The sequence below is a fragment of the Mya arenaria genome, chromosome 9 (assembly GCF_026914265.1).
Source record: "Mya arenaria isolate MELC-2E11 chromosome 9, ASM2691426v1".
NCBI classification, from domain to species: domain Eukaryota; kingdom Metazoa; phylum Mollusca; class Bivalvia; order Myida; family Myidae; genus Mya; species Mya arenaria.
Genome location: NC_069130.1, coordinates 24127914 through 24146049, shown reverse-complemented (window position 1 = coordinate 24146049; position 18136 = coordinate 24127914). Strand labels below are relative to the sequence as shown.

Here is an 18136-nt window from a genome sequence, read left to right as displayed (position 1 = left end):
TATCGTTGTAATCGTCTTTGCTAATTTGGCAACCGACTTCTTCTGCAACCTTTACGGTGTTAAGTCTGGCATCAATAGTCATATGGTTTAACTCGGACATTGCACTACCGCTCTGTGTGATTACTCTCTGAAACAAATTGCGATTTATCCTTGCCATGGTGTGTAAAGAACAGCTGACAGCACCTGCGGACTGACCAAATATTGTTATTCTGTTGGGATCTCCACCAAAGGAATGGATGTATTTCTTGACCCATTTAAACACTAATCTTTGATTCCACAAACCATAATTCCCCATGGCATTTTCATTCATAGTACTTAAGAAGCCAAATACACCAACACGATAATTGAATGTAACGACGATGACATTACCAAATGCAGCTAATATCTCCATGTTGAACTGGTCGGCTGAACCGGAAGAGAAGCCACCGCCGTGAATGAATCAAAATCATAACCGCGAGACTACTTCCATTTTGTGGTATGTAAATATTCAAGTATAGACAATATTCTGACTCTTTGGTGAAATTAGGTTTTCTGACAACGGAAGAAAACTGGACAAATGCACTCCGGAAGTTATTTCTGTTGTATTTCCTTTAATCAGTCGTGAACTTTAAAATTGGTTTCGGCCTCTTGAAGTACAGGTCGCCAACCGGAGGCTTTACATAATGGATCCATAGAAATAACTACACTGTTTTTGTCGTTTCATTGAAGCTAACATTCTTGCGTGCAACAGTAATGCCACCGAATGTCACAAACGCATAGTATCCCGCTTCAGTAAATGCAAACTTGCCAAAACAAGAGATTTTAGTCAAACATTATTGCCCCCCCCCCCCCCCTCCTGAGCGTCATGTTGTCAGGATTATTTGGACAATTGAATGAAATATGCATGGACTAAAATTACAGCTGATTTGTCATTTGCATTGGATTCATTTGAGGCAGTTTTAAGACTATGACCATTAAACGTCTGAGGATAGTAGGTACAGCTTTACTCATATGCAGATGGTGAATGATATTTGCATATTAAATGTTTCCTCTTAACAGCAGGGAATAAGTAAGTATGACAAAACTTTAATGATGAATATGAGTTATGACCTTGACCTTTGACTGTATGACCTCAAAATCCTAGGGGTCATCAATTGTTCCACCTAAACATAAATGTTAAAATTGAGGGCCATGGGTGCAGGAATTGTCAAGTTATCACACAGATAATCATTTTGCTTACAAGGTGACTGTGACCGTGACCTTTGACCCGATTACCCCAAAAATCAAAAGGGGTCATCTACAGATCAGGCCCAACCTCAAAGTCAAGTTTGAGTACCATGTGTGCAGGCATTGGTGAGCTATCACTCAAACAACATTTTCGCACTTAAGGTAACCGTGACCATGACCTTCGATCAGATGACTCTTGAAATCCAAGGGGTCATCTACTGGACTGGCCCAACCTTCATGTCAAGTTTGAGGGCCATGGGTTCTGGCATTGTCGAGTTATCAATCGGACAACCTTTTATCATTCAAGGTCACTGTGACCTTGACCTATGGCCTGATGACCCCTAACATCAATAGCGGCCATCTACTAGTAAGGCCTAAACTCCAAGCCAAGTTTGAGGACCATGGGTTCAGGCATTGTCGGGTTATCACTCGGACAACCTATTACCATTCAAGATCACTGTGAACTTGACTTTTGACCATGTGACCCTTTAAATCAATATTGGTCATCCACTGGTCAGGCCCAACCTTCGTGTAAAGTTTGATGACCATAAGTATACGCACTGTTGAGATATCACTCGGAGAAGCTATGGTCTATGGACCACATACGTTATATAATTCAACCGGCAGTGATTGTTATAATTGATACAATCATTATGTCTGATTGATAAATATTCACTGTTTTGAAACTAACGGGCGCCAGAAATGTTAATTAATTAATAAACCGGATTTTTTATTAATCTTTTAAATAATTAATTGAGTTTTTTCTACGAATCGTAAAAACAAAACAGTAAACACAGCTCAATCAAGCCATTTTTGCCAATGTTTTATTTATCAAAATTGAACGACCAGTATGATCGTTTCAAATGATGTGGTTAACTATTACGTAGATGTTTCTGTCATGGTTTGGAAACTTCACTTGTTTTTGTACTAGTACGTGTGGCTTCCAGTTAAATGCACAAAATAAAGTAAATAGCTAATTGAACTTATTGTTCTAGTATGAACCCGCTGCCGTTTTTATTAAATTTCAATAAAACAAAGTTACTGTTAAATTTTCAAAATTTCTCTGCATAATGTTTTTAGAAAATGAAATAATACGATGTATAATTCCCTACCAATAACTTAAGCGACCAAAAAAATGATAAATTAGCACGAGATCAAGCATTAAGCATACATGGCACCTCTATGCCACAGTAATAAGACCAATCAGTTGAGGACATATTAATCTCATGAATATCATTCTATTACCTCCTGTAGAAAAAATACAATCAGTAACATATCAATGTTATTTTTAGGAGAACTCGGAGAAACAGTTGGGAAACCGATGGCATGCTTGCCAGAAATTGAGCATGCATACAGACGTGGTCGACTGGCTGATGAATTATAAGTATCTTCAATGGCCGAGCGTGTAAGATAGGTTCATTCCGACCCGAGCGTAGGGTGTTTTGCGGAAACGAGGTTTATCGAGTTTCTGCACAACACCCTGCGCGAGGATCGGGATGAACCTATCTTTCACGAGCGGCTATGGTAGATGCTTTTTCTCCCACCTCAGTTAAACAAAATTAAATAAACATGTATTTTTTTCTAGTACTCTTTTGTGCTTAGCGACAATATTTGTGTATAGAAATGCGATAATTCGTGGTTGTCATGGATATGCGCGCAGTGATTCTGATTATGTTAATGGTCCAATCGGTCTTTAAATAGTTCTAAGGCGAGTGAATCATTATTTATTGAAAGGTGCGTGAAAACTGTTTTATTTTGACATTTGAATCGAGAAATAATTAATAAACGTCCTAAATAAGACAAGATTTACATGATGCTACAGACGACAGTCTTCAACAAGGGAGGTTATTACAATGTGGTGACTATTAAGTTCCATACGGGCATTTTATCTTCGCCCGTGGGCAAGATACTAATTTTTTGAATGGTAAAATTATTGGATCTACTTATCTGAGGTGGGAGAAAACCCCATCTTTTTGGGATAAATCTCCGCCCATTTGACATTCCTATTGACAGGCTTTTTCTAATACTACTATATGTCGGGCCCCATTACCCGTAAGCTTCATAAAAATAATATTTGGAGAACAAATCAAATTAATATATATGATTTATATATACGTGCGATATCAAATTTATATTGTATCGCTCTTCGAAGACAAGTAGAAACAATTTTGATAATTCATGTGATGAACATATTTTGCAAAGAATAACAATCAATTAAATCGATTGCAATGTATCGGTTCCCAAAAACTGAACGCATTTACATGAAACGGGCATATAACGCCACCAGGCAGTAATTACGTCGGAAACAAGGGAGGTCAATTTTTCTCCAAAGTAGTAGATTATATAGCTCTATGCAATACAGGTAAAAAATGGTGGCAAAATAATGCGCGATTTCATACACCAGTGCGTGCAAAATTAATCACAGTATTATAAATGCATGCGTCAATTTGTAGAGTTAGATAGGATTTCACTTTTAATAATGTATGTTATATATCACGCTCATATGACTGGTTGCATAGGTGCTCGGTACTGGGTGAGTACCTAATTATGGAACACCAGTTATAAAAGCGTTTTCCGATCGCGATCGGTTTATTTACGTTTTTAATCAATAAAGACGCTTGCCTTAGATACAAGTTCTAAAGAACACGATATTCCGGTAAATATATTCAAATGCTGCTTTCATTTAACGTTTTTCATATCAATACATGCCACGCGGGGGAATACCGTTCATGCTTGCCACAATCACAGCATATTGGTACAGTCTGTATTGTTTTACTTAAATCGCCAAATTTACTGACAAAAAGGACAAAAAACAAGCTGGAAATAAAATAAGCTATTTATTTTACTAAAGCAAAACATGTAGCAATAATTTTAAAAAGATATATTAAAATAAATAACGAATTAAACCTGTTATATATGTATGTACTCCGAAGACAAAAAAGTAAAATAAAATAAATTATCAATTTACTTAAACAAAACGTGAAGCAGTAATTTTAAAATGACAAATAAAAATAAATAACGAATTAAACCTGTTCCATATTTAGGTACTCCGAGAACAAAATAATGGCAGTCCTTGAATGTGCGATTAATAAAGTACTTTCCATGAAGATTAGTAGTATCTTGGAAAATACCACATATAAACCAATTGGTCTTGAATACTGGTAAGCTAATGGAAAATTTTGCAGTTGAGGGACAAGTATGTTCCGATTAAGGTACTCGAGCAGTACAATTAATCATCTAAATATTTAGTCAAAAACAATTTCCGTTCAAATTACCTATGTGATTAAGTGGTGTGATATACTGTTGCAAACATATCGAACGAGAACTATTCTATCCAAACACATTAGATATATATGTATACAAAGATAATGGCATTGATTAACAACAATATATCCATGTTGCCCTTTTGAATTGAGGCAGATGTACGTGAGCGATTTCCCGCAATTTCCATATTGTCGAATGCTTTAATTAGATCAGGGAACACCTTTAGCCAGAAGTTGGTTTCACCGGAATAGAGGTGTTTCTTTAGGGAATCTGGACCCATATCCTGGCTGAATTCGAGATATATTTCCTGACTGTCATTACACGGAGCCCATTTTGGATTGCCTACGACTTGATTCGGCGACCTTTTAAATACAGAAAAAAAAAAGTTATTTGTTAAACATTTTCATATTTATATCATTGAAAAACCACACTGAGGTCAAATGTATTTAAAAGGAAATATTAATTTCGAATAGAAATAAAAAAACGTACAAAAATATCATGGTCTACATAGTCAGAGGCTTTTGATATATAAAACTCAACATTAAAAAAGTAAGAATACGTCCTTCTTCGAACACAACATGTATTTTGATATTTTCATAGTTTCACTCTTTCAGTTGCAATATCAATACATTTCATTGCTTGGTTACAGTTGCCATGCTTTATGTATTTCATTCGTCATCGTTTTTGTATTTTTATGCAAACTGAAGGTAAAACAATCTGGATGTAACAAAACACTGCGTTCTGAGTTGTTTACAAGAAGTCTTTCGCATAAACAAACTATGTAAATAAGTAATACAAACTATATATGTAGAAGGTTACAGGGAAAATCCAGTGATCCAAAGAATTGTAGACCTTCGTTATTTTCAGTTCCGAACTTTTTCTCATCTCTCGGATTAACTTTTATTAAGTCCCCGTCGACAACTGGCCAGAATACTAGTAAACCCTCGTCTTTGTCTTTATTCCCTGTTAATTTCATTGTGTCCTCTATTTTTGTACGTCCATGTTTCTTACACATTTTACAATGTCTGCTAATTTGCCTTTGTTGTTACAATCTTCTTTTCTGATTTCGCTTCTGACGTCTTCTGCGATATTTATGGCGTTGCGTCGGGCAACAACAGACATATTGTTTAACACGGATATTGCACTACCGCTATTTGTGATCGCTCTCTGAAACAAATTTCGATTAATCTCTGCATGTAAAGAACAGCCGACAGCACCTGCGTACTGACCAAAGACTGTTATTCTGTAAGATCTCCACCGAAGGGATGGGTGAATTTCTTGACCCATTGAAACACTTATCTTCGATCCCACAAACCATTATTCCCCATAGCATGTTCATCCATATTACTTAGGAAGCCAAATATACCAACACGATAATTGAATGTAACGACGACGGCATTACCAAATGCAGAAGCTAATATTTTTATGTTGAACTTGTCGGCTGAACCAGAAGTTAAGCCACCGCCGTGAATCATAACCGCGAGACCACTTCTATTTTTAGGTTTGTAGATATTCAAGTATAGACAATCTTCTGATTCGATGGTGAAAACAGGTATACTGACCACGGAAAAAAATGGACACACGCACTCCGGAATTAGTTTCCGTTATACTTGGTAGAAATTGAAAAATGGTTCCGACTTTTTGAAGCGCAGATCGCAAACCCGAGGCTTTGCATAAGAGACCCCCAGACACACATGCACGGTTTTTGTCGTTCCATTGGCGATAACATTCCTGCGTGCACCAGTAATCCCACCTAAATCACTTTGTTCAAACGCACTGTATCCTGCATCGGTAAATACAAACTGGCTTATCTCAACCGAAATTAATTCGACGCCTATCATCTTCACATACGTAATATGATGCCGAGATAATTATAACTTATATCAACGTGAGATCAGATTCCTTTTTATTTATTTTGTTGACATTTAAGGGCCCGCGAAAGGTTTTCAGTCAAGCATAAACCTGTTTTATTAATATCTTCTACGAATCGTTAAAACAAAATAGTAAACAAAACTCAGTGAACCAATGTTTGCCAATGTTTTATTTATAACTACCAATTATTGTTCAATTGATGTAATTAACCATTACGTTGATGTTATGCTTTTGATTGTAAACTTGGTCGAATACTAATGTCATATCACAGAAACATCTTAAATTTTAAGTACTGGATCAGATTAGCTACTTGAAACCAGATCTCTATATTATTTAAAACTATTGCTAGTTGATTCTGTTTCATATGCTAATATTTTTCTTAGTGTTTTAAATCAGCATATACTGGATTATTATCCACAGAGATGATATTCATCAATTTATAACTCTGGACACCTTAAAGTGTATAGTCTTTTTTTTAAAGAAAGTCATCTTGACATTTTAGAATACTTAAAGTTTTGAATTGTTTTCTAAATTTAGGATGACATCACACGATTGACATACTGAACGTGGTCGGTACATGAAAAATGTGCATTTACACTTTATTTTCTGTACGATTAAAGTTGCGTTTATTTTGCATGAACCGGTCGAACTATCTTTGCAGGCGTAGTTTCGCAAAAAAGCAACGTTCTTTGTGAACGCTGGTGAGGCACCGCGCGTTCAGATCTTTCTATGATATACTTTATTTATCAATGCAGCAACGCACATGTACAGTAAACTGCGCGTTTACAGCTTGTGCGATTCATGGATTTGCACAATTCCATACGAGCGTTCAGGTTGCATGAAAGCCATCAAAAAAGAATAATCCTTAAATATTCCGAGACCTCAAAGATTATGTGCCAACTGTTATCAAAGATTGAGATTATCAAAACAAGTTATTAGATCAATTACCATTGGTCGGTATTGTCTGAAATTATAAATCATAACGCCGTCTTAAATATTTAAATGTGCATGCAACTGTGTCATGTTGTCATTTGTTTCTGCTAAAACATCAGTTTCATGGCAGCAGATCATAATGAAAAGGTGAGTTTCAAGCTATATGAAGGCCGCCTTTCCCATGAGCTTATCTGTCCTTATAATCCTTGAATCTATTAAATAAATTCCAAGACAAGGCGGGACGGGACGGGTAATTATTGATAAATATTGAAGCTCTCTTAAACTGTCTAGTAACCCAAATGTCTACATGTCTAGAGAGAATAGGATTATTTGTTTATTTGTTTGTGTTGTTAATGTTAAAGTATTGGGGGGGGGGTGTAAAAAAGGCTTGATCATTAGCATTTATAATATGTTATCATAAAGGAGTTTTTTGTTGTTTTATTTTTCAAAATATTGATAAATCTAATCCTGATTTTTTACTTTGTATGTTTAAATATTGGCTAAATATATCATTTTAGTTGAAATTAGTGTGCATTCAAAACTTTATCTTACATGCCACCTTTAATGCCACCGTAATAAAAAAAACAATCATATAATAATATAAGAAATATGTATTCATTACTGCAATACAAAAATAAACGCTGTATAGACAGAAAGGGGCCGAAGTAATGTACCCTTTAATTAACAAATGCATGCTAAGTTGATTTCAGTATAATAAATGCATGCATCAATTTGAAAGGACTAAATAGAAGGAATCTGTCAATGATTTATGCTACTAGTCATCCTCATATGACTAATTTAATATATGCTCTGTACATGTAGTCATCTAGATATTAAGTCATCAAACTTATTTTCTGTTCAGATTACGTATGCGTTTAAGTTGTGTGATATTCTGTTGAAAACATATGAAACGAAGCAATATTTTACAAACATATTAGATATATATGTATGTATAAAAACACAATGACATTGCTCAACAGCAAAATATTGCTGTTGAAATAGGAGCTTAATTTTCTTCAAGTGAATGTTCATTTGGATTTTTAATCAATAAAAGAAACAATAGAAAAGTTAAACCAATCAATCTGTGATAGTGCAGCTTTATCGATTTCAACAGTTTATATCCTGTCTTTTGAGCCTTATGAGTTGTCTGGCAATCAAAGAATCTCGGACAGAAAGATAAAACAATGAAAATACCTGTTGATATTTCTCGACACCAGGTTAAAACATTGGTAAATTCAATACATTTCATAATTACAGTTTAAAATGTTGAGATAGGGCTTTGATACTCTAAATTATGACAATTATTTGAATATATTTTAAAGTAAATACATATATGGGATTCAGGTAGATATACTTACCTTAAAATCAACCTCCGACCCTAACAATTGTTTTGCTAAGAACAATTATTTTGAGGAACACATTTTTTGAGAAGGATATTAACCAAAACAACAATAGTATTTTTATTTGCTTACACAATTAGCGTCAAGACGTGGCAGTAGTAATCTCACTTCAATCATAGTCATCCATTAAACTGGCGGGTTGTTCAAAGAAAAGAGTAAACAAATTATTATCAACTAATTTATTGCAAATGTTTTCTTAAAGCAAATGAAATAAAAAAGTAAGATTGATGCAATTGCTGCGGTTAATCATAAGCTTTAATGTTTCTTGAACACTGAATATACGCTTTAATCTAATAAGCAGCAGTAAAAAGGCCATGATTCTATTACAATGACTTGTGCTACCATTCATGACGGCTTTAATATATGATTTGTACATGAATTCACCTTAACATATAGTCATAAAATAGATTGCTCACGAGGACATTTTTCCAATCAAATTAGACATATATGTATACAAAGATAATGGCATTGATTAACAGCAATATATCAATGTTGCTCTTGCGCATTGCGGCAGATGTACCCGACTGATTTTCCGCAATTTCCATATTGTCGAATGCCTTGATAAGATCAGGGAACACCTTTAGCCAGAAGTAGGTTTCACCGGAATAGAGGTGTTTCTTGAGGGAATGCTGACCCATATCCTGGCTGAATTCGAGATAAATTTCCTGACTGTCATTATACGGAACCCATTTTGGAATGCTGTCGACTTGATTCGGTGACCTTTAAAATACAGAAGAAACTCATTAGTTATTTGTTTAACTTTTTTATCTTGATATTATTGGAAACCCACAATAAGGTCAAAAGTGTTTGAAAAGGAAATATAAATTTCGAATAGAAGTTATAAAAAAACCATACAAAAACTATCATCTTCATATCAAAGGCTTTTGAAATAAAAGCATGTATCAAAATTAAAAAGTAAGAATACGTCTTTTCTTCTGAAAACAACTTGAATTATTATTTTTTCATAGTTTCTTTCATTTCGTTTTTATATGAATACATTTCTTTGATTGATTAACAAACTATGTATATACATAATGCAAACTATACATCGTAGACAATTCACACGTTTTATACAGCATTACATAGATGTTATCAACAACGGCATTACTAGGTATTAAAGGGAGGGGGTCTAAAATGATATTGAAAATATTGTGGCTCATTGCCGAACATGTTGTGTTTTAAAGATTGAGTTAAACTTTACATTAAAAGTCTCGTTTGACAAACTTGTTTATACAAATAAAAATTTAAAAAAGAAAAGAATGAAAACAAACGCATTAATCGGACTTTGCATCGGAATTTAAACGCTCTGAAAAAGAATGTCTACTTCAACCATATTAATATAACTATTACAATACGTACCCGGTTTTCGCAAAGTTAGCCCAATATGTCATCATTGATACCGACAGTTGTCGCTGCCAGTCTGAGTAGTTGTCAAAGTTGTCCATTTCTACCAGAAACAATAGGTCGTCTGCATGAGTAGCACCCTGTATCCAGAGGGGAGTTTCCATGACATGAACAGGTGGCTCAGCTACAAAGTGATAAAGGTAGTTCCCGGATCCGGTATCATACTCATGTTTGAAGTGTTCACGGGCAGCACGAACTGCGGGAACATTGTGTGCGACATCGCCGAGGAATTGGAATAGTTGTTTCCGAACTGTTTCTGGACTTAACGGGTCATCCCAATTCGTATACCTGTTCCAAACCACCTGTTGAATTTCTTTTGGAAACTTTCGTTTGAAAATATATTCAATCAATGATGGATTAAGCCAGTTTTCAATGGTTTCCGAACGTGGTTGAGGTTTAAATAAATCATTAATGTCATTTTGTATTATATGCATAAATGAAACACCCTCCCAACTCGTGATTCCGTTAAGAAAATCCAGTGATCCAAAAAATTGAAGACCTTCGTTATTTTCAGTTTCTAACTTTTTCTGGTCTCTCGGATCAACCTTTATTAAGTCGCCGTCGACAACTGGCAAGAATACAGGTAAACCCTCAACTTGGTCTTTGTTTCTTGTTGTTATCATTACGTCCTTTATTGTTTGTACGTCCATATTCCTTACACATTGTACCATGTCTGCAAGTTTGCCTTTGTTGTTGTAATCTTCGTTTGTGATTTGGCATCCGACTTCTTCTGCAACATGTATGGCGTTAAGTCGGGCATCAACAGATATATTGTTTAACACGGACATTGCACTACCGCTCTGTGTAATCACTCTCTGAAATAAATTGCGATTCATTTCTGCCATGGCGTGTAAAGAACAGCTGACAGCACCTTCGGACTGACCAAAGATTGTTATTCTGTTTGGATCTCCACCGAAGGAATGGATGTATTTCTTAACCCATTGAAACACAAGTCTTTGATCCCACAAACCATAATTTCCCATGGCATTTTCATCCATAGTACTAAAAAAGCCAAATACACCAAGACGATAATTAAATGTTATGACAATGACATTACCGAATGCAGCCAAGTACTCCATGTTGAGCTGGTCACCTGAACCGGAAGTAAAGCCGCCGCCATGAATCCAAATCATTACCGCGAGATTACTTGCCTTTGCAGGTTTGTATATATTCAAGTATAGACAATCTTCTGACTGGTTTGTGAAAACATGTTTTCTGACCACGGATTGGACGCATGCGCTCCGGAAGTAGTTTCCATTGTACTTGGTAAAATCAGTCGTGAAATTTAAAAATGGTTCCGGCCTCTGAAAGCGCAGCCGGCCAACCGGAGGCTTTGCATAAGGGACTCCAAGAAACAGATGCACGGTTTTTATCGTTCCATTGACGCTCACATTCTTGTGCGCACCACGAATGCCACCTAAATCACTTTGTATAAATGCATCGTATCCTGCATCATTGAAATCAAACTGCCCAATCACAATTAAAATTATTCCGACGTAAATCATACTCGCAAACGCATTATCAAATAATAATAATGCAGTGTTAAACAACTGATTATTTCTATAAACGTTTCAGTCAACCTTGAATTAACATTCAGTTGATTAGCATTTACGGGTGCTACAAACTTTATAAGTCAAGCGGAAAGAACAGTTCGTATTTATACAAATGTTTTGGCAGTATTTGTTAAATTAGTTGTAATAACAGTAGTCGTATTATTACAAGTAAAAGTGGAAGTAGTAGTAGTAGTAGTAGTAGTAGTAGTAGTAGTAATAGTAGTAGTAGTAGTAGTAGTAGTAGTAGCCGTAGTAGTCGTAGTAGTCGTAGTAGTCGTAGTAGTAGTAGTAGTAGTAGTAGTAGTAGTAGTAGTAGTAGTAGTAGTAGTAGTAGTAGTAGTAGTAGTAGTAGTAGTAGTAGTAGTCGTAGTAGTAGTCGTAGTAGTAGTAGTAGTAGTAGTAGTAGTAGTAGTAGTAGTAGTAGTAGTAGTAGTAGTAGTAGTAGTAGTAGTAGTAGTAGTAGTAGTAGTAGTAGTAGTAGTAGTAGTAGTAGTCGTCGTAGTAGTAGTAGTAGTCGTAGTAGTCGTAGTCGTAGTAGTAGTAGTAGTAGTAGTAGTAGTAGTAGTAGTAGTAGTAGTAGTAGTAGTAGTTGTTGTAGTCGTAGTAGTAGTAGTAGTAGTAGTAGTAGTTGTAGTCGTAGTAGTCGTAGTAGTAGTAGTAGTAGTAGTAAGTAGTAAGAATAAGAAGTTTACTTAAATACTGCACAATATAAATAGGACAAAAAGATATGTATAGTTTACCTGACCAAAGAACAAAGTGAGAAAACTGCTGTTTTCAAGGCTGTAATATATATACATTCGTAGCGATGAATACAGTTTCAATAGAAAAATGAAAGGAAAAAAAAAGAACACGGGATAATTCATATCAGGATTTAAATAGACAAGTATAAAAACAGTGTAATATATACACATAGGAAAATATCAATGACAGTTTATCACGTTTAATCCTGTTTGTCATAGTATACAACGCATAAAATCATCTAAATTTGCATATTTTGTTTTGAATCATATTACCTTTCTGTCAAAGTTGTGGGATATATATTTTTGAAAATCTTCCAATTGTAACAAACACATTAGAAAGTAATGTATAAAATACAGACTGACAATGCTTAACAGCATTATATCCATTTAGCCCTTGTTGTTCCCGACTGATTTCCCGCAGTTTCCATATTGTCGAATGCCTTGACAAGATAAGGGAAAACCTTTAGCCAGAAGTTGGTTTCACCATAATAGAGCTGTTTCTTGAGAGAATGTGGACCCATATCCTGGCTGAATTCGAGATATGTTTCCTGACTGTCATTATACGGAACCCATTTTGAAATGCTGTTTACATGATTCGGTGACCTTTAAAAAATAGAATGAACTTATTAGTTATTGGTTCAACGTAAATTAAGAAAGTAAGAATACGCCCTTCTTCTGAAAACAACTTGTGTTTTTATATTTTCATTGTTTCACTAATTTCGTATTGTTGTTTTTTATTAATACCATTCTTTGCTTAATGGGTGGTGTTAGTAGTTTATACTCTGGGTCCCGGCGTGAGCACATTGAAGGGTCCCAGAGTGACAGTTCAACCACCGCACATCTATCCTGGGCAGACTATCAGGCGGTTAATCAGTACTAAGTGCCTTCACCTCTGCAAGGAACTGACAACTTCTGTACATGCCAGGGGCAGTGGTACAGTGCGAATGATCGTAGAAAGGATTTTATAACCAAGCACAACAGAAGTGACTTGGTCCGCCCGGGAATCGAACCCGGATTGTCCGATTCATAGTCCAACGCTCTACCGATTGAGCTAACCGGGCGGACCCTTCTTTGCTTAATTACTATTGCCATGCTTTATATCTTCATTCTTCATCATTTTCGTGACGTAAAAAAACTGTCACATTTACAAAATATCTTCATAAATAATGCAAATTATAAACCGTAGTCATTCACACGTTACATACAGCTTTTACAAAGATCTTATCACCATAGGCATTACCAGATTTTAAAAGTAGAGTGCCTAAAATGATTTTGAAAAAAATCGTGGCTCATTGCCTAACATGATAGAACGTGATTTTAAAGATCATGTAAATCTAATAAATAGAATAAATGTTAAAGGTGCACAAATTGTGTATACGATTTATGGGGAATAATTATGTTGAACATTATAACGTACAATATAGCATGTATATAAACACATATGGGCAAATTGTATTGTTGTCAAATCATTTATCATTCTTAGTGCTCCAAGATGAGTGAATACAAACGCATTAATCGGACCTTGCATTGGCATTTAAACGCCCTGGTTAAGGACGTCTGCTAGTACCATATTTGAAATAAACATTACAATTCTTACCCGGTTTTCGCAAAGTTCGCCCAATATGTCATTATGTCATTATGGAGACAGACAGTTGTCGCTGCCAGTCTGTGTAGTTGTCAAAGTTGTCCATTTCTACTAAAAACAATAGGTCGTCTGCATGAGTGCACCTTCTATCCAGGAGGGAGTTTCCATGACATGAACGGGTGGTTCAGCTACAAAATGATAAAGGATTCCGGATCCGGTATCATACTCGTGTTTGAAGTGTTCATGGGCAGCACGAAAACTGCGGGAACATTGTATGCGACATCGCCGAGAAATTGAAGTACTTGTTCCAGAACCCTTTCTGGACTTAACGGGTCATCCCAATTCGTATACCTGTTGCAAACCAACTGTTGAATTTCTTTCAAATATTTTCGTTTGAAAATAGATTCAAACAATGATGGATTTAGCCAGTTTTCAAAGGTTTCCGAAAGTGATTGAGATTTGTTGAAATCATTAATGTCATTCTGTATATTATGCATAAATGAAACACCATCCCACTTCGTGATTACGTTAAGAAAATCCAGTGATCCAAAAAATTGAAGACCTTCGTTATTTTGAGTTTGTATCTTTTCCTCATCTCCCGGATCAACCTTTATTAAGTCCCCGTCGACAACTGGCAAAAATACTGGTAATCCCTCGACTTTGTCTTTTTCCCCTGTTAAGTTCTTTATGTCCTTTAATTTTTGCACGTCCACATTCCTTACACATTCTACCATGTCTGCAAGTTTGCCTTTGTTTTTGTAATCTTCTTTGCTGATTTTGCATTCCACGTTTTCTGCGATATATGGCGTTAAGTCGGGGATCAACAGACATATTGTATAATGCGGACATTTCACTACCGCTCTGTGAAACAAATTGCGATTCATCTCTGCCATGGCGTGTAAAGAACAACTGACAGCACCTGCGGAATGACCAAAGATTGTTATTCTGTTGGGATCTCCACTAAATGAATTGATGTATTTCTTGACCCATTGGAACACAAGTCTTTGATCTCACAAACCATAATTCCCTATTGCATTTTCATCCATAGTACTGAAAAAGCCAAATATACTAACACGATAATTGAATGTAACGACGATGACATTACCAAATGCAGCCAAGTACTCCATGTTGAACTGGTCGGCTGGGCCGGAAGTGAAGTCGCTGTTAATTTCATGTTCTACAACTCTATTTTAAGTTGAATGAATGAATGAATGAATGTAAATATTTGTATAGCGCATTATACAAGCGCTGCACACGCGAATTAAAAGGTTAAAAAGTTCACATCATTTCACTGATACGCCAATTTAAATAGATGAGTTTTTAAAGCCTAAGTTAGAATACTCTTCCATAAGAAACAACATTAGGTGACGTCATTGTGACGTCATGACGTCATGAACTTGCTAAGCTACATCAGTGTGAAATATATTATTGTGAAGTCTGAATAAAGTGTTGTTGGTATATAATATCTGGATTAAGATTAACAATGGTAGCCGAGGCGTATTAAAGAATCCTCCGAGGATATCAATGTAGTGTGGTGTGATTTTGGAAATTCAGCAGAAAATTAAGCTTCCAAGTAGGGAATTCAGCATGACAACTAGGATAAATCCCCCAGTATTTGGAAAAGGAAAGAACTATGAAAGATTTAAGCTAGAGCTTTAGGCATGGAAAGAAATCACAGATTTAAGCAAAGAAAAACAAGGCATTGTTGTGGCATTAACACTTCCTGAAAATGATGAATCACAAATTCGGGAAAAAGTTTTTGACCAACTTATATTGGATGAATTAAAAGGGTATGACGGTTTAAATGTTCGAATTAATTTCCTGGATCAGCATCTTGTTAAGGATGACCTAACTGACAGTCTGGAGAAATTTGAGAACTTTGAAGACTTAAAAAGGTTAGAAGGACAATCTATCAATGAATTTGTGGCTATGTTTGACTCTAAGTATCGAAAGATAGAAAAGAAGAATATGACACTGCCTACTGAGATACTGGCTTTCAAGCTACTAAGGAAGGCTAACATTTCAATGGAGGAGAAGTTTCTAGTACTAACTGGTATGAACTATGACAATAACAAGACACTTTATGAGGAAGCCAAGAAGTCTCTTAAGAAATTCAAGGGCAATGAAAATGAATCATTAAACAGCCACGCAAGTATCAAGCTAGAACCAGCATTTCTGGCAGCCAACGAAGAGGCTCTGCTTGCAGCCGGGTATTCAAAAACTCGGAGTGGCTATAAATGCTATTAGGCTAATTACAGTAGTGAGAGAGAAAGCATTTGGCAGCGAGGAAAACTCGGAAAATCCAATGGGAGAGAGAACCATAGGGGAGAGTTTGCCACGGAAAATAGAAAGAAGGGATTGATAAAGAGCATGAATCCCACAGGACCAGATGGTAGACCATTGACATGCAAATCATGTGGGTCTTTTGGACATTTATTGCCTGCATGCCCAGATAGTTGGGAAAATATGAAGAGAGTTCATGCGGTTGAAGAAGAACACGCTGTTCTATTTACAGGGTATGATAAAAACGAGGTCAGACGCCTGGGGATTGGTGCTCGAAACTGTGCAGTCCTATATAGTGCTTGTAGCAGTACGGTATGTGGAAGCAGTTGGATGGACAACTATATAGCATCTTTGGACAAGACAGACATAGAGAAAGTGTTGCAATTAGAAGGTCAGAGAATGTTTAAATTCGGAGGGGGGACCTGCCTAAAATCAAAAGGTGAGTTTAGAATACCTGCTGTAATTGCTGGAAAGGCGGTCACCATAAAAACTGTCGTAGAGTCAGACATTCCTCTACTACTCTCCCGCACTGCAATGAAGACAGCAGCCATAAAAATGGATCTTGGGACAGGAGGTAGCGCTGAACTTAACAACATCAGGTTATTACCGCATTCCGATAGATAAAACAGTGGAAGTCCTGGTAGAAAAGAAAGTGTTTGCAGTCAAGCTCAAGAATTCGAACACACAGGAGAGACACAAAACTCTTCTGAAACTGCATCGACAATTTGCACATCCTCCAAAGAAAAGGTTGACAGCACTTTTGAAGGATGCTGGGATATGGAAAAACGATTAGGAAGAAGATCTTGACCAAATTGAAAACAGATGTAAACTTTGCAAAGTATATGCCAAGACTCCTTCAAGGCCAGTAGAAGGTATGCCAATGGCCTCCAAGTTCAACGAAAAGGTTGCAATGGACCTAAAACAATGGAATGGGCGGTGGATTTTACACATCATAGACATGTGGTCAAGATATACTTTGTCTATTTTTGTAGACAGAAAGAAGCCGTGTAATAGCATAGACGCATTTATGAAGGAATGGGTTGGGAAATTTGGAGTGATGGGATCTTTGATGACAGACATTGGGGGGGGGGGGGAATTCAACTCGGACGACTTAAGGGAAATTACATCCATAATGAACATTCAGTTATGTACCACGTCAGCTGATAGTCCGTTTCAAAATGGTTTGTGTGAAAGAGTGCATGCAATTACTGATATGATGTTGACCAAGCTTCATGCAGATAACACAAAGGTAAATTTGCAGACACTCCTATCATAGGCAAACATGGTGAGGAACTCTTTGCAAATGTGGAACGGTTACAGCAGCCATCAACTTGTCTTTGGCCAGAACCCCAAAATTCCAAACATCATGAGTGACATGAGTGAGAATTTGCTAGCATTACAAGGATCCACAAGAAGTGAAGAGTTTGCAAAGCATTTGAATGTATTGCATGCAACTCCGAGGGCTTTTATACAGTCTGATGCTGATGAAAGAGTAAGAAGAGCACTCAGAAATAAGGTAAGAGCTTCGGAACAGTTGTTTGAACATGGAGACCGTGTATTTTACCAGAGAGAGGGTCGAGAACGTTGGCTTTGACCATGAAAAGTAGTTTTCCAAGATGTGAAAGTGGTGTTTGTGCGACATGGAGCAGTGTTTGTACGTGTATCTCCCAATAGACTACAAAAGGTGAACATTTTTTTGGACAGTGGAGGAGAAAATGATGTCAGTGAGAATCAAAGTTTAGATGCAGGACGAAACAATGCTCAGCCAGAAATGAAGATCACAAGTGATCAACGAATGATTTCTGAAGAATTACCATCCGAACAATTGAATGATGACATATAAACAAGGTTAGAGGAGACACCAATAGTGTTAGCAGAGAAAGACAGACACAAGAT

General features: G+C 36.3%; 1 protein-coding gene and 1 non-coding gene across 2 annotated transcripts; both read right to left on the bottom strand.

The window, feature by feature from the left end:
- Positions 1-8912: 8912 nt before the first annotated feature.
- On the bottom strand, positions 8913-11724 carry LOC128203298 (liver carboxylesterase 1F-like). The gene is made up of 2 exons (XM_052904642.1): positions 10035-11724; positions 8913-9395 (listed from the first exon to the last, which is right to left on the bottom strand). Exons 1-2 carry the CDS (start codon positions 11582-11584, stop codon positions 9113-9115), a joined length of 1833 nt encoding a protein of 610 aa, XP_052760602.1. The 5' UTR covers positions 11585-11724; the 3' UTR covers positions 8913-9112.
- A 1637-nt stretch (positions 11725-13361) lies between these two features.
- On the bottom strand, positions 13362-13438 carry Trnah-aug (transfer RNA histidin (anticodon AUG)). The gene has a single exon. It is a non-coding gene; the product is annotated as a tRNA-His (tRNA).
- Between the last annotated feature and the right edge of the window lie 4698 nt (positions 13439-18136).